The 24,264-nt window shown below is 44.0% G+C and overlaps 1 protein-coding gene across 1 annotated transcript; it reads left to right on the forward strand.

Moving 5' to 3' along the window:
* Positions 1-158: 158 nt before the first annotated feature.
* Positions 159-20,682, forward strand: LOC129835695 (E3 ubiquitin-protein ligase TRIM41-like). Its single transcript, XM_055901433.1, has 6 exons — positions 159-723; positions 15,340-15,435; positions 15,976-16,209; positions 16,347-16,494; positions 16,970-16,996; positions 17,075-20,682. The coding sequence occupies exons 1-6, from the start codon at positions 163-165 to the stop codon at positions 17,620-17,622; spliced, it is 1,614 nt and encodes a 537-aa protein (XP_055757408.1). The 5' UTR covers positions 159-162; the 3' UTR covers positions 17,623-20,682.
* The last annotated feature ends 3,582 nt before the right edge of the window (positions 20,683-24,264 follow it).

The following is a 24,264-nucleotide window of genomic DNA, read 5'->3' on the forward strand; positions in this document are numbered from 1 at the left end:
AGTTTAAATTTTCATTTAAAGACATTTTTCATCTCACTCATTGACAAACTGATACATTTTTTTGTGAACACAAGCGTTTTGATAATTTTGTAAATGATGGGATATTTGGGGTTTGGGTCAAGATTCACATGGCCTGACAAACAAATGTATCTATTTTCAGATATGACTTCCTCCCTAAATGAAAGCCAATTCCATTGCTCCATCTGTCTAGAGGTTTTCACTGACCCAGTTTCCACTCCATGTGGCCACAACTTCTGTAAGAATTGTATCGGGGGGTATTGGGATATCAGTGACCTGTGCCAATGTCCTTTGTGTAAGGAGACATTTTACAGAAGGCCTGAGCTCCGAATCAACACGTCGTTCAGAGAATTTGTTGATCATTTTAAGAATATGACAGTTAATGAAGGGTGCATTGCTGCTACTGGAGAAGTGGCCTGTGACGTCTGCTCTGGGAGGAAGCTCAAGGCCCTGAAGTCCTGCCTGGTGTGTCTGACCTCTTACTGTGAGATTCACCTGGAGCCTCATCAGAGAGTGGTGAATCTGAAGAGACACAAGCTGATCGACCCTGTGGAGAACCTGGAGGACAGGATGTGTAAGAAGCATGATAGGCTGCTGGAGCTGTTCTGTAGGAGCGACCAGACATGTGTGTGTCAGTTTTGTGCTGAGACAGACCACAAACATCATCACACTGTGCCACTACAAACAGAATCGCAACTAAAGATGGTACCTTTTCCTAACGACGTTAACATTTCTCTTTTAAAACTAAATATACAAACACACATTTTTTTTAAGGGGTAGATCAGCTTTACTATTGCAGATTGTGGGTTCTATCAATGTTAATGTCTCATTTTTAAAATATATTTTCCTTCTTTATTACTTTCCCATAACCCTATCAGCCCTCCCCGTTAGTAAACTAACGGACAACAATGCTACACTGAGCAAAAATATGAACGCAACATGTAAAGTGTTGGTCCCATGCTTCATGAGCTGATATAAAAACATCTCAGAATTGTTCCATACGCACAAAAAGCTTATTTCTCTTAAGTTGTGTGCACAAATTTGTTTGCATTCCTGTTAGACAGCATTTCTCCTTTACCAAAATAATCCATCCACGTGACAGATGTGCCATATCAAGAATATTGAACAGCATGATTATTACACAGGTGCACCTTGTGCTGGGGACAAAAGGCCACTTTAAAATGTGCAGTTTTGTCACACAACACAATGCCACAGATGTCTCAAGTTGAGGGAGCGCGCAATTGGCAACACGCCAGCCAAGGACCCACATGTCCAGCTTTTTCACATGCAGGACTGGTGGGGGGCGGGTACTGAGGAGTGTTTGTCTGAAATAATGAGTTTTTCCCCACAAAAAGGGTTTTTATGATTGGTTGGGCCTGGCTCCTAAGTGGGTGGGCCCTCCAAGGCCCAACCATGGCTGCTCCCCTGCTCAGTCATTGAAATCCATAGATTAGGGCCTGATGAATTCATTTAAATTGACTGATTTCCTTATATGAACTGTAACTACAGTTGAAGTCGGAAGTTTACATACACTTAGGTTGGAGTTATTAAAACTCATTTTTCAACCACTCCACAAATTTCTTGTTAAAACCCCTTAAGGATCGGTGTCCCGCTAGCGGGACAACTTCCGGTGACACTGGAGAGCGCACAATTCAAATATTATTGATTTGAAACATTTAGGTACATACAAGTGTCTTATATCGGCTGAAAGCTTAAATTCTTGTTAATCTAACTGCTCTGTCCAATTTACAGTAGCTATTACAGCGAAAACATGCCATGTGATTGTTTGAGGACGGCGCCCCACATCAAAATATATTTTCCACCGGCACCGGTTTCATACATTCACATATCAAGATTAAATATTCACTTTTTGAAAATCTCTCACATTTGTCATCCAAAGGGTCCTAGCTATAACATGTAGTGTTGTTTTGTTAGATAAAATCCTTCTTTATATCCCAAAAAGTCTGTTTAGTTGGCAACAGCGATTTGAGTAATCCACTCCAACTTGCAGAGAAAGGATTCCAAAAATCTGCCCCTAAACTTTGTTTCAACAAGCCAAAATATGATTATATTTACTCCTCAGATACCCTAAAATGTAATCAAACTATAATATTTCTTTCGGGAAGAAGTTTGCTCGATAGGAAACCGATTTTAGCAGGTGTGTAATTTCTTCATGGCGAGCGCAAACACGGATTTCCAAGACTGTCCTTCTATCAAAACTGTTATTTCTTATTCGTTTTTGAAGTTACAAGCCTGAAACCTTGAACTTTGACCGCGGACACAATCTGGAAACCATAGGCATTGCATCCAGGGAGCTAATTTACAATATGACCTTTCTCTTGCATTTCTAAGAGGATGGTCACTCCAAAAAAAATAGTTGGTTTTTCTTTGGATTTTCTCCTACCATATGTATTGTGTTATATTCTCCTACGTTATTTTAAAACCTGTTATGGCTGCACGCTGAATATTGAAAAAACTGGAAAATGTGTGCACATTTTCAAACGGCCTCCTAAGAAACTTTTTATTTTCCAATATGCATATATTTACTACTGTTGGATAGATAACAGTCTGTAGTTTCTAAAAAGGTTTGAATTGTTTCTCTAAGTCGAACAGAAATATTTTTACAGCCATTTTCCCAGCCGAATTGAGTTTCCCAAAATGCGATGTGTCTCTTTAAGACCTTCTCTATAAAAGGCCATTTGACTTGGGACCATATAAACACGTCAGAGGCGTTCGTCAGACTGTAATGCGGAAGTGAGAATTGAAAGGAGTCGAACATCTCGTCCCTGGACTGAATAACACAACTTCTTGTGAGACCTGCGCAGTTAAAATAAAAATCCGGGCGCGAAGGATAATTTGATCTCGGCTTCTGGAACAAGGTAGTTAACGTTGAATATGATGCCTGACTACGATATTATTTGCTACATGTCACAAAATCATCCTAAAGTATGTTTTTTCAATATACTTTAATTATATTATTGCAATTTATTCTGGACTTTAGATGTGAAACGACGGAAGAATTTTTTGAAGAAACGCTTTCTGGCGCAGCAATGCTACCGTGCTAGCTAACCAAAGAGGGAAATAATTCGTTCTGGAACCCAACTAAAGACTCTACTGGACATTGGACCCCGTTACAACATTCTGATGGAGTACCAAGAAAGATAAGACCCAATTTGGGATGCTTTTTCATATATATGTCGAACTGTTGAATGCTAACTCTGCTAACTATGCTAGGCTAGCGCTTGACTAGAATCAATGCTGCCTTATGCTAGCTTATGATGTTAGCTAATATAACGATATATTGTGTTTTCGCTGTAAAACACTTCAAAAATCGGAAATGTTGTCTGTATTCACAAGATATCTGTCTTTCATTAGTTATCCACCATATGTTTTTCTGAAATGTTTTATGAGGTGTAATTAGTAGCCGACGTTGGTGTATGTATTTTCTCTGGCTACTCCCGGCTGGATTCAGACTGTAGCTATGTATTAGCATTTTTGGGTAGCATCAATGTAAAACTGATTTATAGCTAAAATATGCACTTTTTATGAACAAAACATAGATTTATTGTGTAACATGTTATATGACTGTCATCTGAGGTCGTTTTTTCTGGGCTCTTTAGGTTGGTTTTAGTTTATTTCGGTTGGTTGTGCATGCTACTTCAATCATAATTCATACTTCATAATCATAATTCATACGTGTCTGTCCACTTTTGTATTTGGTGGTGAGCTAACATAAATATATGTGGTGTTTTCTCTGTAAAACATTTAAAAAATCGGACATGTTGGCTGGATTGACAAGATGTTTATCTTTCAAATGCTGTATTGGACTTGTTAATGTGTAAAAGTTAAATATTTTTAAAAAATAGATTTTGAATTTCGCGCTCTGCAGGGGTGTCATTTTCGGTCCGAGGTCGGGCTTGCACCCCAAACAGGTTAACAAGTGTTTTCTTTGCAATGGTACCAATTAAATGCATATCCTGGGTTCAGGGCCTTAGCTACAGGCAGTTTACTTTGGGCACGTCATTCAGACGGAAATGGAGAACGAAGGGGCCTAGCCCTTAACTTCTCTAGAATAGGAGGCAGCATTCGGAATGAGAAGAATGCCCAAATTCAACTGCCTGCTACTCATCCCCAGAAGATATGCATATTATTAGTAGATTTGGATAGAAAACACTCTGAAGTTTCTAAAACTGTTTGAATCATGTCTGTGAGTATAACAGAACTTATTTAGCAGGCGAAACCCCGAGGACAAACCATTCAGATTCTTTTTATTTTGTTGAGGTCACTCTTTTCAATGGTTTTTCATTGGCAATCCAGATTTTAAGGGATCTTCTTGCAGTTCCTACCGCTTCCACTGGATGTCAACAGTCATTAGAAATTGGTTGAGGTTTTTCCTTTGTGTAATGAAGAAGTACGGCCATCCAGAACGAGGGTAAATTGAAGTGTATTGTTAGATAGAGGCGCGTGACCAGAAAGACAGTTTGTTTTCCTCCTGTATTGAACACAGATCATCCCGTCTTCATTTTTATCGATTATTTACGTTAAAAAAATACCTAAAAGTTGTATTTCAAAAGTAGTTTGAAATGTTTTGGCAAAGTTTACAGGTAACTTTTGAGATATTTTGTAGTCACGTTGCGCAAGTTGGAACCTGTGTTTTTCTGGATCAAACGCGCCAAATAAATGGACATTTAAGATATATATCGACGGAATAAATCAAACAAAAAGGACCATTTGTGATGTTTATGGGACATATTGGAGTGCCAACAAAAGAAGCTCATCAAAGGTAAGGCATAAATTATATTTTTATTTCTGCATTTTGTGTCGCGCCTGCAGGGTTGAAATATGTTTTTCTCTCTTTGTTTACTATGGCGCTATCCTCAGATAATAGCATCGTTTGCTTTCGCCGAAAAGCCTTTTTGAAATCTGACATGTGCTGGATTCACAACAAGTGTAGCTTTAATTTGGTATCTTGCATGTGTGATTTCATGAAAGTTTGATTTTTAATAGTCATTTATTTGAATTTGGCGCTCTGCATTTTCACTGGCTTTTGGCAAGTCGGTTAGGACATCTACTTTGTGCATGACACAAGTAATTTTTCAAACAATTGTTTACAGATTATTTCACTGTTTCTCAATTCCAGTGGGTCAGAAGTTTACATACACTAACTTGACCCTGCCTTTAAACAGCTTTGAAAATTCCATAAAAATGATGTCATGGCTTTAGAAGCTTCTGATAGGCTAATTGACATTTTGAGTCATTTGGAGGTATACTTGTGGATGTATTTCAAGGCCTAACTTCTAACACAGTGCATCTTTGCTTGACATCATGGGAAAATCTAAAGAAATCAGCCAGACCTCAGAAAAAGAAATGTAGGCCTCCACAAGTCTGGTTCATCCTTGGGAGCAATTTCCAAATGCCTGAAGGTACCATGTTCACCTATACAAACAATAGTATGCAAGTATAAACACCATGGGACCACGCAGCCGTCATACTCCTCAGGAAGGAGATGTGTTCCGTCTCCTAGAGATGCATGTACTTTGGTGCGGTGTTAAGGCTGTCGCTTTCCTCATCCTCGGATGAGGTGAGGAGAGAAGGATCTTCTGACCAAAATGCGGAGTCAGGGAAATAAGCCATCTTTTTATTTTATAACAACGAAAACTGAATGATGATGGCAACACGAAAAACAAACACTTTAACAAACTTACAACATAACAAAAACGACGTAGAACGAAACCTGAACATAAACTCACATTACTAAAACGTAAACTCACGAACAGGAACGTTACATCAAAACGCACGAACAGCCAAACAGCCCCGTAAGTGAAAATACATCGACAACGACATCACAGGAGACAATCACCCACAAACAAACAGTGAGAATGCCCTACCTAAATATGACTCTTGATTAGAGGAAAACGCAAACCACCTGCCTCTAATCAAGAGCCATACCAGGCAAACCAAAACCAACATAGAAACAAATAACATAGACTGCCCACCCAAAACTAACGCCCTGACCATAAACACATAAAAACAACATAAAACAGGTCAGGACTGTTACAGTACCCCCCCCTCAAGGTGCGAACGCCGGGCGCACCAGCACAAAGTCCAGGGGAGGGTCCGGGTGGGCAGTTGACCACGGTGGTGGTTCCGGCTCAGGACGCTGTCCCCACACCACCATAGTCACTCCCCTCTTCTGTCTACCCCTTCCACTGACCACCCTAAAACTACTTTCCCCTAAATAAACAGCCAGCACCGGGACAAGGGGCAGCACCGGGACAAGGGGTAGCACCGGGACAAGGGGCAGCACTGGAACAAGGGGCAGCACCAGGATAAGGACCAGCACCGGAATAAGGGGCAGCACCGGGACAAGGGGCAGCACCGGGACAAGGGGCAGCACCGGGACAAGGGGCAGCACCGGGACAAGGGGCAGCACCGGGACAAGGGGCAGCACCGGGACAAGGGGCAGATCCCGGCTGAAGGACTCTGGCAGGTCCTGTTTGGACGGCTCTGGCAGGTCCTGGCTGGACGGCTCTGGCAGGTCCATGCAGGCTGACGGCTCTCGACACTCATGGCAGACTGACGGCTCTCTACGCTCATGGCAGGTTGACGGCTCTCTACGCTCATGGCAGGCTGACGGCTCTCGACGCTCATGGCAGGCTGACGGCTCTCGACGCTCATGGCAGGCTGACGGCTCTCGACGCTCATGGCTCTCTGACGGCTCTGGCTGCTCATGGCTCTCTGACGGCTCTGGCTGCTCATGGCTCTCTGACGGCTCTGGCTGCTCATGGCTCTCTGACGGCTCTGGCTGCTCATGGCTCTCTGACGGCTCTGGCTGCTCATGGCTCTCTGACGGCTCTGGCTGCTCATGGCTCTCTGACGGCTCTGGCTGCTCATGGCTCTCTGACGGCTCTGGCTGCTCATGGCTCGCTGGCGGCTCTGGCTGCTCATGGCTCGCTGGCGGCTCTGGCTGCTCATGGCTCGCTGGCGGCTCTGGCAGATCCTGTCTGGTTGGCGGCTCTGGCAGATCCTGTCTGGTTGGCGGCTCTGGCAGATCCTGTCTGGTTGGCGGCTCTGGCAGATCCTGTCTGGCGGGCGGCTCTGGCGGATCCTGTCTGGCGGGCGGCTCTAGCGGCTCCTGTCTGGCTGACGGCTCTAGCGGCTCCTGTCTGGCGGATGGCTCTGTAGGCTCATGGCAGACGGGCGGCTTTGCAGGCTCATGGCAGACGGGCGGCTTTGCAGGCTCCTGACAGACGGATGACTCAGATGGCGCTGGGGAGACGGATGGCTCAGATGGCGCTGGGGAGACGGATGGCTCAGATGGCGCTGGGGAGATGGATGGCTCAGATGGCGCTGGGGAGATGGATGGCTCAGATGGCGCTGGGGAGACGGATGGCTCAGATGGCGCTGGGGAGACGGATGGCTCAGATGGCGCTGGGGAGACGGATGGCTCTGTAGGAAGGAGAAGGAGAGACAGCCTGGTGCGTGGTCTAGGCACTGGCTGCGCTGGAGAGGAGGAAACAGCAGGAGAGAGAACCCGGAGAGACAGCCTGGTACGGGGGGCTGCCACCGGAGGACTGGTACATGGAGGTGGCACCGGGTCTACCGGACCGTGAAGGAGGACTCGTGCTCTTGAGCACCGAGCCTCCCCAACCCTACCAGGTTGAATGGACCCCGTAGCCCTGCCAGTGCGGCGAGGTGGAGTAGCCCGCACTGGGCTATGCAGGCGAACCGGGGACACCACCTGTAAGGCTGGTGCCATGTACACCGGCCCGAGGAGACGTACTGGAGACCAGATACGTTGGGCCGGCTTCATGGCACTCGGCTCGATGCCCAACCTAGCCCTCCCAGTGCGGCAAGGTGGAATAGCCCGCACTGGGCTAAGCACGCGTACTGGGGACACCGTGCGCTCTACCGCATAACACGGTCTCTTACCAGTACGACGCCTACTACCTCCACGGTAAGCACGGGGAGTTTGCTCGGGTATCTTACCCGGCTTTGCCACACTCCTCGTGTGCCCCCCCCCAAGAAATTTTTTGGTCTGACTCACGGGCTCCCAACCGCGTCGTCGCGCTGCCTCCTCATACCAGCGCCGCTCAGCCTTCGCTGCTTCCAATTCCTCCTTTGGACGGCGATATTCCCCTGGTTGAGCCCAAGGTCCTCTACCGTCCAAGATCTCCTCCCAAGTCCAGAAGTTCTTGTTGCTCCGTCGAGCATTCCCATACCGCTTGGTCTCTGTTTGTTGGTGGGTGATTCTGTTAAGGCTGTCGCTTTCCTCATCCTCGGATGAGGTGAGGAGAGAAGGATCTTCTGACCAAAATGCGGAGTCAGGGAAATAAGCCATCTTTTTATTTTATAACAACGAAAACTGAATGATGATGGCAACACGAAAAACAAACACTTTAACAAACTTACAACATAACAAAAACGACGTAGAACGAAACCTGAACATAAACTCACATTACTAAAACGTAAACTCACGAACAGGAACGTTACATCAAAACGCACGAACAGCCAAACAGCCCCGTAAGTGAAAATACATCGACAACGACGAAGACATCACAGGAGACAATCACCCACAAACAAACAGTGAGAATGCCCTACCTAAATATGACTCTTGATTAGAGGAAAACGCAAACCACCTGCCTCTAATCAAGAGCCATACCAGGCAAACCAAAACCAACATAGAAACAAATAACATAGACTGCCCACCCAAAACTAACGCCCTGACCATAAACACATAAAAACAACATAAAACAGGTCAGGACTGTTACATGCGGAAAGTGCAAATCCATCAGAACAACAGCGAAAGGACCTTGTGAAGATGCTGGAGGAAACAGGTACAAAAGTATCTATATCCACAGTAAAACGAGTCCTATATCGACAGGCCGCTCAGCAAGGAAGAAGCCACTGCTCTAAAACTGCTACAAAAAACCCAGACTACGATTTGCATCTGCACATGGGGACAAAGATTGTACTTTTTGGAAAAATGTCCTCTGGTATAATGAAACAAAAATAGAACTGTTTGGCCATAATGACCATTGTTATATTTGGAGGAAAAAGGGGGAGGCTTGCAAGCCGAAGAACACCATCCCAACCATGAAGCACGGGGGTGGCAGCATCATGTTGTGGGGGTTCTTTGCTGCAAGACGGCCTGGTGCACTTCACAAAATAGATGGCTTCATGAGGTGGGGAAATTATGTGGATATAATGAAGCAACATCTCAAGACATCAGTCAGGAAGTTAAAGCTTGGTCGCAAATGGGTCTTCCAAATGGACAATGACCCCAAGCATACTTCCAAAGTAGTGGCAAAAAGGCTTAAGGACAACAAAGTCAAGGTATTGGAGTGGCCATCACAAAGCCCTGACCTCAAATCAAATTTGTGGGCAGAACTGAAAAAGCGTGTGCGAGAAAGTAGGCTTACAAACCTGACTCAGTTACACCAGCTCTGTCAGGAGGAATGGGCCAAAATTCATCCAACTTATTGTGGGAAGCTTGTGGAAGGCTACACAGAACATTTGACCCAAGTTAAACAATTTAAAGGCAATGCTACCAAATACTAATTGAGTGTATGTAAACTTCTGACCCACTGGGAATGTGATGAAAGAAATAAAAGCTGAAAAAAATAAATCAATCCTTCTCTCTGCTATTATTCTGACATTTCACATATTTAAAATAAAGTTGTGATCCTAGCTGACCTAAAACAGGAAATGTTTACTAGGATTAAATGTCAAGAATTGTGAAAAACTGAGTTCAAATCAAGTTTATTTTATATAGCCCTTCGTACATCAGCTAATATCTCGAAGTGCTGTACAGAAACTCAGCCTAAAACCCCAAACAGCAAGCAATGCAGGTGTAGAAGCACGGTGGCTGGGAAAAACTCCCTAGAAAGGCCAAAACCTAGGAAGAAACCTAGAGAGGAACCAGGCTATGAGATGTGGCCAGTCCTCTTCTGGCTGTGCCGGGTGGAGATTATAACAGAACATGGCCAAGATGTTCAAAATGTTCATAAATGACCAGCATGGTCAAATAATAATCAGGAATAAATGTCAGTTGGCTTTTCATAGCCGATCATTAAGAATTGAAAACAGCAGGTCTGGGACAGGTAGCACGTCCGGTGGACAGGTCAGGGTTCCATAACCGCAGGCAGAACAGTTGAAACTGGAACATTTACATTTACATTTAAGTCATTTAGCAGACGCTCTTATCCAGAGCGACTTACAAATTGGTGCATTCACCTAATGACATCCAGTGGAGCAGCCACTTTACAATAGTGCATCTAAATCTTTTAAGGGGGGGGGGGGGGGGGCAGAAGGATTGCTTTATCCTATCCTAGGTATTCCTTGAAGAGGTGGGGTTTCAGGTGTCTCCGGAAGGTGGTGATTGACTCCGCTGTCCTGGCGTCGTGAGGGAGTTTGTTCCACCATTGGGGTGCCAGAGCAGCGAACAGTTTTGACTGGGCTGAGCGGGAACTGTACTTCCTCAGTGGTAGGGAGGCGAGCAGGCCAGAGGTGGATGAACGCAGTGCCCTTGTTTGGGTGTAGGGCCTGATCAGAGCCTGAAGGTACTGAGGTGCCGTTCCCCTCACAGCTCCGTAGGCAAGCACCATGGTCTTGTAGCGGATGCGAGCTTCAACTGGAAGCCAGTGGAGAGAGCGGAGGAGCGGGGTGACGTGAGAGAACTTGGGAAGGTTGAACACCAGACGGGCTGCGGCGTTCTGGATGAGTTGTAGGGGTTTGATGGCACAGGCAGGGAGCCCAGCCAACAGCGAGTTGCAGTAATCCAGACGGGAGATGACAAGTGCCTGGATTAGGACCTGCGCCGCTTCCTGTGTGAGGCAGGGTCGTACTCTGCGGATGTTGTAGAGCATGAACCTACAGGAACGGGCCACCGCCTTGATGTTAGTTGAGAACGACAGGGTGTTGTCCAGGATCACGCCAAGGTTCTTAGCGCTCTGGGAGGATGACACAATGGAGTTGTCAACCGTGATGGCGAGATCATGGAACGGGCAGTCCTTCCCCGGGAGGAAGAGCAGCTCCGTCTTGCCGAGGTTCAGCTTGAGGTGGTGATCCGTCATCCACACTGATATGTCTGCCAGACATGCAGAGATGCGATTCGCCACCTGGTCATCAGAAGGGGGAAAGGAGAAGATTAGTTGTGTGTCGTCTGCATAGCAATGATAGGAGAGACCATGTGAGGTTATGACAGAGCCAAGTGACTTGGTGTATAGCGAGAATAGGAGAGGGCCTAGAACAGAGCCCTGGGGGACACCAGTGGTGAGAGCGCGTGGTGAGGAGACAGATTCTCGCCACGCCACCTGGTAGGAGCGACCTGTCAGGTAGGACGCAATCCAAGCGTGGGCCGCGCCGGAGATGCCCAACTCGGAGAGGGTGGAGAGGAGGATCTGATGGTTCACAGTATCGAAGGCAGCCGATAGGTCTAGAAGGATGAGAGCAGAGGAAAGAGAGTTAGCTTTAGCAGTGCGGAGCGCCTCCGTGATACAGAGAAGAGCAGTCTCAGTTGAGTGACTAGTCTTGAAACCTGACTGATTTGGATCAAGAAGGTCATTCTGAGAGAGATAGCAGGAGAGCTGGCCAAGGACGGCACGTTCAAGAGTTTTGGAGAGAAAAGAAAGAAGGGATACTGGTCTGTAGTTGTTGACATCGGAGGGATCGAGTGTAGGTTTTTTCAGAAGGGGTGCAACTCTCGCTCTCTTGAAGACGGAAGGGACGTAGCCAGCGGTCAGGGATGAGTTGATGAGCGAGGTGAGGTAAGGGAGAAGGTCTCCGGAAATGGTCTGGAGAAGAGAGGAGGGGATAGGGTCAAGCGGGCAGGTTGTTGGGCGGCCGGCCGTCACAAGACGCGAGATTTCATCTGGAGAGAGAGGAGAGAAAGAGGTCAAAGCACAGGGTAGGGCAGTGTGAGCAGAACCAGCGGTGTCGTTTGACTTAGCAAACGAGGATCGGATGTCGTCGACCTTCTTTTCAAAATGGTTGACGAAGTCGTCTGCAGAGAGGGAGGAGGGGGGGGGAGGGGGAGGAGGATTCAGGAGGGAGGAGAAGGTGGCAAAGAGCTTCCTAGGGTTAGAGGCAGATGCTTGGAATTTAGAGTGGTAGAAAGTGGCTTTAGCAGCAGAGACAGAAGAGGAAAATGTAGAGAGGAGGGAGTGAAAGGATGCCAGGTCCGCAGGGAGGCGAGTTTTCCTCCATTTCCGCTCGGCTGCCCGGAGCCCTGTTCTGTGAGCTCGCAATGAGTCGTCGAGCCACGGAGCGGGAGGGGAGGACCGAGCCGGCCTGGAGGATAGGGGACATAGAGAGTCAAAGGATGCAGAAAGGGAGGAGAGGAGGGTTGAGGAGGCAGAATCAGGAGATAGGTTGGAGAAGGTTTGGGCAGAGGGAAGAGATGATAGGATGGAAGAGGAGAGAGTAGCGGGGGAGAGAGAGCGAAGGTTGGGACGGCGCGATACCATCCGAGTAGGGGCAGTGTGGGAAGTGTTGGATGAGAGCGAGAGGGAAAAGGATACAAGGTAGTGGTCGGAGACTTGGAGGGGAGTTGCAATGAGGTTAGTGGAAGAACAGCATCTAGTAAAGATGAGGTCAAGCGTATTGCCTGCCTTGTGAGTAGGGGGGGAAGGTGAGAGGGTGAGGTCAAAAGAGGAGAGGAGTGGAAAGAAGGAGGCGGAGAGGAATGAGTCAAAGGTAGACATGGGGAGGTTAAAGTCACCCAGAACTGTGAGAGGTGAGCCGTCCTCAGGAAAGGAGCTTATCAAGGCATCAAGCTCATTGATGAACTCTCCAAGGGAACCTGGAGGGCGATAAATGATAAGGATGTTAAGCTTGAAAGGGCTGGTAACTGTGACAGCATGGAATTCAAAGGAGGCGATAGACAGATGGGTAAGGGGAGCAAGAGAGAATGACCACTTGGGAGAGATGAGGATCCCGGTGCCACCACCCCGCTGACCAGAAGCTCTCGGGGTGTGCGAGAACACGTGGGCAGACGAAGAGAGAGCAGTAGGAGTAGCAGTGTTATCTGTGGTGAGCCATGTTTCCGTCAGTGCCAAGAAGTCGAGGGACTGGAGGGACGCATAGGCTGAGATGAGCTCTGCCTTGTTGGCCGCGGATCGGCAGTTCCAGAGGCTACCGGAGACCTGGAACTCCACGTGGGTCGTGCGGGCTGGGACCACCAGGTTAGGGTGGGCGCGGCCACGCGGTGTGAGGCGTTTGTATGGTCTGTGCAGAGAGGAGAGAACAGGGATAGACAGACACATATTTGACAGGCTACAGAAGAGGCTACAGCAGCAAGGCCAGGTGGACTGGGGACAGCAAGGAGTCATCATGCCCGGCCGTCCTGACGCATGGTCCTAGGGCTCAGGTCCTCCGAGAGAGAGAGAGAGAGAAAGAAAGAAAGAGAGAAGGAGAGAATTAGAGAGAGCATACTTAAATTCACACAGGACACTGGATAAGACAGGAGAAGTACTCCAGATATAACCAACTGACCCTAGCCCCCCGACACAAACTACTGCAGCATAAATACTGGAGGCTGAGACAGGAGGGGTCAGGAGACACTGTGGCCCCATCCGATGATACCCCCGGACAGGGCCAAACAGGAAGGATATAACCCCACCCACTTTGCCAAAGCACAGCCCCCGCACCACTAGAGGGATATCTTCAACCACCAACTTACAATCCTGAGACAAGGCCGAGTATAGCCCACAAAGATCTCCACCACAGCACAAACTAAGGGGGGGCGCCAACCCAGACAGGAAGATCACGTCAGTAACTCAACCCACTCAAGTGACGCACCCCTCCTAGGGACGGCATGAAAGAGCATCAGTAAGTCAGTGACTCAGCCCCTGTAATAGGGTTAGAGGCAGAGAATCCCAGTGGAGAGAGGGGAACCGGCCAGGCAGAGACAGCAAGGGCGGTTCGTTGCTCCAGAGCCTTTCCGTTCACCTTCGCACTCCTGGGCCAGACTACACTCAATCATATGACCTACTGAAGAGATAAGTCTTCAGTAAAGACTAAAGCAGAGTGGAGTTTAAATGTATTTAGCTAAGGTGTATGTAAACTTCCGACTTCAACTGTAAATGCTACCTTTCCATTTGAACAGAGTGCATAGTAGTTTTGGATTTAGTAATGGAGTACTGAAAGAAATAGAAGTGACAGTTTAAGATATTATACATTTTTATCTAAACATTTGTGAGGTACAGGTATATATTTCTTTATATGAAGTCATAGAAACTAAAATTCTCTAGCAAAAATATAAATAATTTGAAAATTAAAGGATAGTTCACTCAAATTGCAAAATTACATGTTGGTTTCCTTACCCCGTAAACAGTCTATGAACAAGGTACAAATCCCAAGTTATGGTACCTATATTAGCATGTTTCACACAAAATTTAAAACATTGGAAGCATACTCAGGACTACGTGTGTACGTAAACTTCCAACATCAACTGTCGGTAAAATTTTTGAAATTGTTTCATGTTGCATCTATATTTCTGTTCAGTGTAATATGTACATTTTACATTACTTATCTTTTTTAATTACTTTCAACCCCTCCCATCTATCTCTGAAAACCATTCAGTTTGAATTTCTACTTGCCATATATTTTTCAATTGTGCTGAACCTTTCTATTTGCTATTCACCCAGCAGTGCTATTTGCAGAGTTGGCTCTATATCAAAAGTCATTTTTCAGCCATTTCTAAACCTGCAACCAAAAACCAGCTACATAGCACTTATGATTTGGTCAACTAATCTAGCAGGTCTGTCTGTTTGGTTACCATGGAAACTGCTGCAGCTATCTAGTAAACTTAGTAACTACTTTAGTGTATGTTGAACACATTTATACCAGTAAATGAACACATTGCTAGTGGCAAATGTGTTCAATTATAGCCATGGTATTAAAGGGATAAACAACTCGCTATCTATGAGATATCTAAAAAATAATGCAACTTCGTGCAATGTCAGTTCCACTCTGCTAGCATGTCGTGGAACACACCTTCCATGTGTTTCATTACTTTTCATGGAACATATAGCCCCTTGTTGATGATCCCTTACATAAGGTTATCTTATCCCAAGAAACTGCCCTACACCAGCTACGTTTTGGGAATAAATGAAAGAGTGTAGCCCAGGGGTACTCAACTCTTACCCTACGAGGTCCAGAGCCTGCTGGTTTTCTATTCTACCTGAATTATTGCATACACCTGGTGTCCTAGCTCTAAGTCAGTCCCTGATTAGAGTGGAACAATGGAAAAAAATGCAGTGGAACTGGTTTTGAGGTCCAGCGTTGAGTTTGAAGGATGTAGCCTCGTGTTGTCCACAGGCTCTTATTCGGAGGTCAAAGGCGGATGTGCAGCAGATGATCCAAGACCGGCAGCTGAAGGTGGAGGAGATCAACGTTTCAGTGGAGTTAAGTAGAGTGAGTCCTTAGATTAAACAGTCCCTCCAGGATTCCGCAGGGATTTTTTGTGATGCTTGAATTTGCTGCAGCTATTCTGACATTTTGCATGACAATATGCCAAAATGTTGTCCAATTTGACACGAATGCGCTGATGAGGAAAAGGTTTGTTGACATGTGGCATGCTTGAACCATATGTCGTACATGTGCACTGATTGGTTGAAATTGCAAGCCATCTTTCTGGACTGTGGTAATGGGTCAGTTTTATGTGACAATATTGCGATGATTTAAAATGTTTGTTGCGGAAATAGCCTTAACATATGGAGGGGATAGTTTTGTCAAAATGCATTAAGTAAGAATCCAGGAGGGACTGATTCAAGACTTCAACATGTCAAGGTATTCAGCATTATTTGCTTTTGCAGCGCTGATGCGTTTCCAATCGTAAATGTAATATTTCAAGATGAAGATAAATTGTCCAGCATAATACATGTATAACTAAACCACAGTGGGTATTAGTCTAAATCTACTGTCTATGATGTAATCAATGTCAATTCCTATCAGGACAATGCAGAGAGTGAAATAGCGGACAGTGTTGAAGTCTTCACTAGACTGATGCGATCTATTGAGTCAAGCCAGGCTGAACTCATAGAGGTGATTGAGGAGAAGCAGAAAGCAGCAGAAAGGCAGGCAGAAGGGCTCATCAATGACCTGGAACAGGAAATCACTGAGCTACAGAGGAGAAGTACTGAGCTGGAGCAGCTCTCACACACCGAGGACCACCTCGACCTTCTACAGGTCAGTGGAAGTACTTTAAAAAAAAAAAATAATAATAATCTTGTTCATTCCTTATGCTGGAAACCTGAAAAAAAAAGCTATGTATTGCAGGCCTGTGAGATATTTTGACAGTAACATTTTACCTTCCTTTAAAACAGAGCTTTTACAAGCAAACTACTCTTCCAAAAACTAAAAGCTGGACTAATGTTGGTGTTTATCAAGTCAACTTCTTGGGCTGTGTTCGAAATACAGTGCTTCAAGTGAAAGACTCCATCGAAGAACAAATAAGAAAGCTGTCAGCTATTGGTACGTTTGATGAATCACAGGGTATTTAAATGTTACAGGGTTTTTAAATGTTTTGCCTTAAAACATAGGTGTCAAACTAATTACACAGAGGGCAGAGTGTCTGCGGGTTTTCACTCCTCCCTTGTATTTGATTGAAGTAAGGTCACTGATTTAGTAAGGAACTCTCCTCACCTGGTTCCTAGGTCTTAATTGAAATGAAAAAACTAAAACCGTCAGACACTAGACCGTCCATGGATTGAGTTTGACACCCCTGCCTTAAAATATCACTTTTTTTCTGTATTTTGTTCATTAGTCCACTGTTAATACAATCCAAAAAATGGTGCATGTCAGCAGTCAAGTTTAAGTGTTAATAACATGCCAATCATAAATCTGTGATATACATGTTCTCTTGGTTTAACAACTAAGGACAGTCAGGACATTAAAACGTCCCTCTCATTGTAACAGTTAACCGCTAATTGTGCTTGTTTTTCCACAGAACTGAAAGAGATGCAGAAATATGCAGGTACAGAACATCATTTAAGTAATTCATTTTCAGTGCAGAGAATAACATGTGATGTTTACCTTTTCTACATTAATGTAGTGGATGTGACGATGGACCCCAACACTGCAGGCCCATGGCTTATCCTCTCTAATGATGGAAAACAAGTGAGAAAATCGCCAAGGAAATTGAAGGTCCCAGATAATCCTGAGAGATTCACTAAGGATGTCTGTATCCTGGCAAAACAAGGGTACAACTATGGGAAACATTATTGGGAAGTTGGGTTACAGGAGAAATCAAACTGGGTTATAGGAGTAGCTTGCGAGACAGTGCCTAGGAAGGAATTCATTTCACCTGAGCCTGAGAAAGGGTTATGGACTCTGTGTCACAGGGATGGCAAGGAATATCTGGCGTTCACAAAATATCCATGCATCATTTTACCTTTTCCCCGACCCCAGAAAGTCGGTGTCTTCCTGGATTATGAGGAAGGCCAAGTGTCATTCTTTGATGTTGATGCAAAGTCTCACCTATTCACTTACACAGGGTGCAAATTCTCAGAGAAAATCTTTCCCATATTTGATCCTTGTGTTACTGCAGAAAGAAATGAAGTCCTTCCTCTTATGATTACTACGGTGCAGGTAAATTGGTGACAGTACACTCCATATGTAGTGTAGATCCAGCTACAGTGTACTGTATATGCTTCAACCTTAAGAACATTTGACATTGCCCATCTAATTGATCTATCTTTCACTCTCATTTGGAATAGAGGCATCTACACAATGGGTGACATGGGACGTGGACTCATTTCAACTTTAGTTTACTTTGGGGGTCTGAAAATATCTTTAACTTTGATATCTATTGTTATACATTTTGCAAATATCTTGATTATATTCACCTGCCTTGATTGTGACAAAGTGAAATAAAATCCCAATTACTCTAATATCCATTTTAGAATTGTATATCAAATGGAAATACTGTATTTGTATCGCTGTGCATAGTATCTTTAAAACACCTACATTGTAATGATTAGGTATCTTGCAAATTAGCCAGGAAAAGTGACAAAATACATTTCTCAGTATAATCATTATTTTCTTCATGCGAACCAGTGTAAGAGAGATTGTTGATATACTGGTACATTAAATCCAGCCCCTAACACTGCTAGAATAATCCAAAGTGCAAGAAAGTATATTTTTTTAAGCATACCTTATTTAAGTATTCAGACCCTTTGCTATGAGACTACAAATTTAACTCAGATGGATCGTGTTTCCATTGATCATCCTTGATGTTTAAACAACTTGATTGGAGTCCACCTGTGGTAAATTCAATTGATTGGATATCATTTGGAAAGGCACACACACGTCTATATAAAATCATCCCACAGTTGACAGTGCATGTCAGAGCAAAAACCAAGCCATGAGGTCGAAGGAATTGTCCGTAGAGCTCAGAGACAGGATTGTGTCAAGGCACAGATCGGGGAAGGGTACCAAAAAGTGTCTGCAGCATTGAAGGTCCCCAAGAACGCAGTGGCTTCCATAATTCTTAAATGGAAGAAGTTTGGAACCACCAAGCTTCTTTCTCGGGCTGGCTGACCGGCCAAACTGAACAATCGGTGAAGAAGGGCCTGGGTCAGGGAGTTGACCAAGAACCCGATGGTCACTCTAACAGAGCTCACTCCTGAGTTCATCTGTGGAGATGGGAGAACCTTCCAGAAGGACAACCATCTCTGCAGCACTCCAACAAATCAGGCCTTTATGGTCGAGTGGCCAGACGGAAGCCACTCCACAGTAAAAAGGCACATGACAGCCCGCTTGGAGTTTGCCAAAAGGTACCCAAGGACTCCCAGACCATGAGAAATAAGATTCTCTGGTCTGATGAAACCAAGACTGAACTCTTTGGCCTGAATGCCAAGCATCACGTCTGGAGTAAACCTGGCACCATCCCTGCGGTGAAGCATGGTGGTGGCAGCATCATGCTGTCGGGATGTTTTTCAGCGGCAGGGACTGGGAGGATCGATGGAAAGATGAACGGAGCAAAGCACAGAAAGATCCTTGTTGGAAACCTGCTCCAGTGCACTCAGGACCTCAGACGGGGTTGACAGTCCACCATCCAACAGTACAACGACCCTAAGCACAAGGCCAATACAATGCAGGAGTGGCTTCGGGACAAATCTTTTAATGTCCTTGAGTGGCCCAGCCAGCGCCCGGACTTGAACCCGATCAAACAACTTAGGAGATACCTGAAAATAGCTGTGCAGCGACGCTCCCCATCCAACCTGACAGAGCTTGACAGGATCTGCAGAGAAGACTGGGAGATACCTCCAAAATACAGCTGTGCCAAGCCTATAACGTCATACCCAAGAAAAATAGTCTAATTGCTGCCAAAGGTGCTTCAACAAAGTATTGAGTAAAGGGTCTGAATACTTGTGTAAATGTGACATTTCAGTCTTTTTGAATACATTTGCAAACACTTTTTTTGCTTCGCCATTTTGGGGTATTTTATGTAGATTGATGAGTGAAAAAAAATATTTATTCCATTTCAGATTAAGGCTGTAACGTAACAAAATGTGGAAAATGTCAAGGGGTCTGAATACTGTACGATTGCACTGTTTAAAGTATTGGGACAAGGACACATTTGTTGTAGTTTTGGCTCTGTACTTCAGCCCTTTGGACTTTAAATTATACAATGACTGAGGTTAAAGTGGAGCTTTCATTTCGGGGCATTTGTCCATTTCGGGGAACCGTTTCGAAATTACAGCACTGTGTGCATAGTCCCCCCCCCATTTCACTTATATGTGTATTAAAGTATTTGGTCCCATATTCTCAGCAGGCAATGACTACTGTACATCAAGCTTGTGACTCTAAACTTGTTGGATGCATTTGCTGTATGTTTTGGTTGTTTTCAGAGTATTTTGAGCCCAATAGAAAGTAATGGTAAATAATGTAGTGGGTCATTTGAGTCGACATGCTACCATGATTATGATAATCCTGAATGAATCGTGAATAATGATCAGTGAGAAAGTTAGACCGACAAATATATCCCCAAATAAGAGCTAACCTCACCTCTTATTGTAATGGTGAGAGGTTAGCATGTCTTGGGGGTATGATGTCTGTAATTTTCTCACTCATCACTATTCATGATTTATTCAGGATTATCCTAACCATGGTAGCATCTACATTCATGTAGAAGTGTTTAGAAACATTCTCTATTCTTATTCACAATAAGTGAGTCAGATGACAATACATTCATGAACAATTCACCTCTGTTGGAAATAAAATAATCTAAAACACAACCAAAACAAAAGAGCAAATGCATAGAAACAAATTTGTAGATTCACAATCTTGAGGTAATCATTGCCTGCTATGAATATGGGACTTAATACTTCAATTTTTACTACACGAGTGAATTTGTGAATTTGTCCCAGTACTTTTGCTCCCCTAAAATGGGTTGACTATGCATAAGAAGTCCTGTAATTTCTAAACGGTTCACAAAATGGATGAAAATAGCCACAAATTAAAGCTGACAGTATGTACTTTAACCTCATAGTCATGGTTTGATTTCAAATATAAACTTTTGGTGTGCAGGGACAAAAAAAGAAAATCCCAATAATTACAGAGGGCATTGTATATTGTAAAGTCAGTTTCAATCAAATAATAACCTACATGAAGTGATTGTATCAAATTGTAATTGTTGCAATAAAACCTTTTGAAGAATGTTGCTGAAATGATATAGGGAAAACAAAGTGTATACAATATAAGTTTGGTCAATAAAAAAAAAAAAAGTTTTAAACTCTTAAACTCAAAATTATACAACGGGTGGGTCTAATCCTGGATGCTGATTGGTTAAAACCGCATTCGTGCCAGTGTCTATTCCACAAGTTACCACTGGCTAAAGTTATTAAGTTGAAATGCCTATTTACTCTGTTCCATCTCACTGCGCAATCCACTGTTTCATCAGCCCAGTCAGGCATTTTATTAACTTGATCTCCACTATGAAAAGCACCTAGACATGATCTCCTTTTTCTTTTAGACTAGTATTTGGTTTTCATAAGCGGAAATTTGTATAAATCTTGCCGTCTGTCTCTCCGACAAGTTAGCCATAGTTGACTAGCTAGCAAGCAAGCAAGGGATAAGAACATTGCCAGCCAGTATGGCAACGGAACATTTAGAACAAAGGACTGGGTCGCGTCCATAGCTACAGAACAAAAAGACTTAACGAGGCCTCCCGAGTAGCACAGCGGTTTAAGGCACCAGTCGTGTCTCTAGCATCCAAAACGATAGAACTAACGACCAGCTGGCTTGGGTAGAAACCTTAGATTTCTGTCAGGACTAATATCTTGTGGAAGGATGAAATGGTATTAATAAAATAAGAAATGTCAATCATTATTTGAAAATGTTGGTAACACGTTGTATTAAAGTGATAACCTCCGAGATGCCGGTGTTTGGAAGATACATGGGCACGGTTTGCCAGCCCTCGACTTCGTCTCGGGACTAACACCTGAGCCAATATATCCTTCAAACACCGGCTTCTTGATGTTGGGTTAGGTTCCTTGTCAATCATTTGCTTATTGGTGAAATCAGCAATCAGACAATATCTAAGTAAATCAATCATTCATTTATTAATGCAGACAGAAGTTGACAACATGAACATAGCACGTATGTTTCCCAGTAAGTTCTGCACCCCACCAAAGGGCACAGCTGATTTTATACATCTGATCACTCCCTAGTGGTATGATCACCTACATTAATGTATGTGTGTATCAATAAGCTGAGGTTACTTTAAGGCAACCTAGTACAGTAGCTTCTCTGAATTTATTAGCATTGCCCACTGTCACACAAGATCAAAATGTCAAAACCAGACAGTAGTTACTTCTCTTTATCTAGTTTCGGTTTGACTCAGACCTAGCCTGCAAGCACACTCTCGCAACAGCCAGGGCTTAACCACACAGACTAATATAGATTGCCACTGTACATTGCACAAGCTGAGTTTTAAGACACATAGCAACAGTATATTATTAGAAGGCCTGCAGCAAAACATATGAATCTTAAGGTCCCCTTAATCAATAATGGGGAGGGTCTTTGGGACCCACCCCCTACATCGGGCATTATCACGTCAACATTAAACAGGGAGACAGTTGTAAAAAAAAGAGAGAAAATACAACTTCAAACATTTTTTGGGGGACAATATTTTGTCTTTGATAAATAAAATCTTTAACATCAAAATAAAATAAGTCTCATCTGTCACTGTGAAATATAAGACAAAAAGTGGTTATTTTACAATTGGTAGGACTGGTAGATACAGTAGTAATGACTGGAATGTAAAACATGGAAAATGGTATCAAACAACTTCTGATGGGTTAAGCAGAATTACATCCAGGTCAGCGGGAGTGATAAGCCAATGCATTATACTTCTGAGCAAATATTCCAGCACCGTGCAGGTGCTTTGCTTTATGCCTGTTGAAACTATACAACACAATAGTAGGCATTATGCACCTTTTCAGTTTAACGAACCACCAATAATCTCCTAGAAGTAGAATAACATTTTTATTACTTTAAAATGGAGAGAGACCTCAATGGCTCTGGTCATACTGTCATATACACGGTAATGGCAAAGATAGGGATGAGTCCTCTTTACAATTTTAGGGTGACAGAACTACTGAAGGAGTATGTATGCTTTGTAACTGATGTAAAGTGAAAGTAAATAGGAAAGACAACAAATTCACAGGTAGGAACATTCCTTAGAATAGAATTACGTACTATCAACAGGTAACTGAATACTAAAACAACATACCCTTTTAGAAGTCTATGATTGTATTCTAATGTTCCTAAAGAATATGAGTACATGACCCCAAAAAACAAATATATGCTTTCCTTTGTACTTGAGGGGAAAAGAAGCCTACATCTCAGCCGTTGTAAGACTGTTCTGATGTTTGTGATTTTCTTTGTCACATATTGTAATAAACTCAACAAAAAAACATCCACCCACTGTCAACTGCGTTTATTTTCAGCAAACTTATCTGTAAAATATTTGTATGAACAAAACAAGATTCAACAACTGAGACAAACTGAACACGTTCCACAGACATGTGACTAACAGAAATTGAATAATGTGTCCCTGAACAAAGGGGTAAAAATCAAAAGTCAGTCAGTATCTGGTGTGGCCACCAGCTGCATTAAGTACTGCAGTGCATTTCCTCCTCATGGACTGCACCAGATTTGCCAGTTCTTGATGTGAGATGTTACCCCACTCTTCCACCAAGGCACCTGCAAGTTCTTGACATTTCTGGGGGAAATGACCCTAGCCCTCACCCTCCGATCCAACGGGTCCCAGACGTGCTCAATGAGATTGAGATCCGGGCTCTTCGCTGGCCATGGCAGAACACTGACATTCCTGTCTTGCAGGAAACTACACACAGAACGAGCAGTATGGCTGGTGGCATTGTCATGCTGGAGAGTCATGTCAGGATGAGCCTGCAGGAAGGGTACCACATGAGGGAGGAGGATGTCTTCCCTGTAACGCACAGTATTGAGATTACCTGCAATGACAACAAGCTCAGTCCGATGATGCTGTGACACACTGCCCCAGACCATGACGGACCCTCCACCTTCAAACCGATCCCGCTCCAGAGTACAGCCATTTATGGCACACGCAAACACGAATTTCCAAGACTGTGTCCCTGTACTAAAACTCATATTTCTTATTCGTTTTTGAAGTTACAAGCCTGAAACATTGAACATAGACTGCTGACACCCTGTGGAAGCCATAAGAAATACATCCAGGGAGCAAATGTTCAGTATGGCCTTATGCAGATAATTAAATGTCAATGCCTTTTCTCTCCTTTGCAGTGATATTTGGTCATTGGGATGGGTGCTGTATGAGTTATGCATGCTTCAGTGTGCCTTAAATAATGCTTCCATCTCCTTATTTGCCTCTTGTTAAATCAACATACCCTTTTATAATTATATGATGGTATTCTAATACTCATAAGGAATGAGTACATGACCCCAAAAACAATTACATGCTTTCCATTGTACTTGAGGGGAAAAGAAGCCTACATCTCAGCCATTATAAGAATTGTCTGATGTTTGTGTTTCTTTGTCACATATTGTAGTATAATTTCCTGTCATGGAATATATATATATATATATATATTTTAATGCCTAGATGTGAAATTCTCTATATGGGGGATGTTGAGTGGTTCAGGACTGGTTCTGACTCAAATTTTGGTGTACAGTACAAAGCACTCTGAACATCTTAGGATCCCGTGCCTTATAGTTTCAGCAAGCCCTGTCTGT

This window comes from Salvelinus fontinalis, chromosome 36 (genome assembly GCF_029448725.1).
Source record: "Salvelinus fontinalis isolate EN_2023a chromosome 36, ASM2944872v1, whole genome shotgun sequence".
In the NCBI taxonomy this organism is placed as follows: Eukaryota; Metazoa; Chordata; class Actinopteri; order Salmoniformes; family Salmonidae; genus Salvelinus; species Salvelinus fontinalis.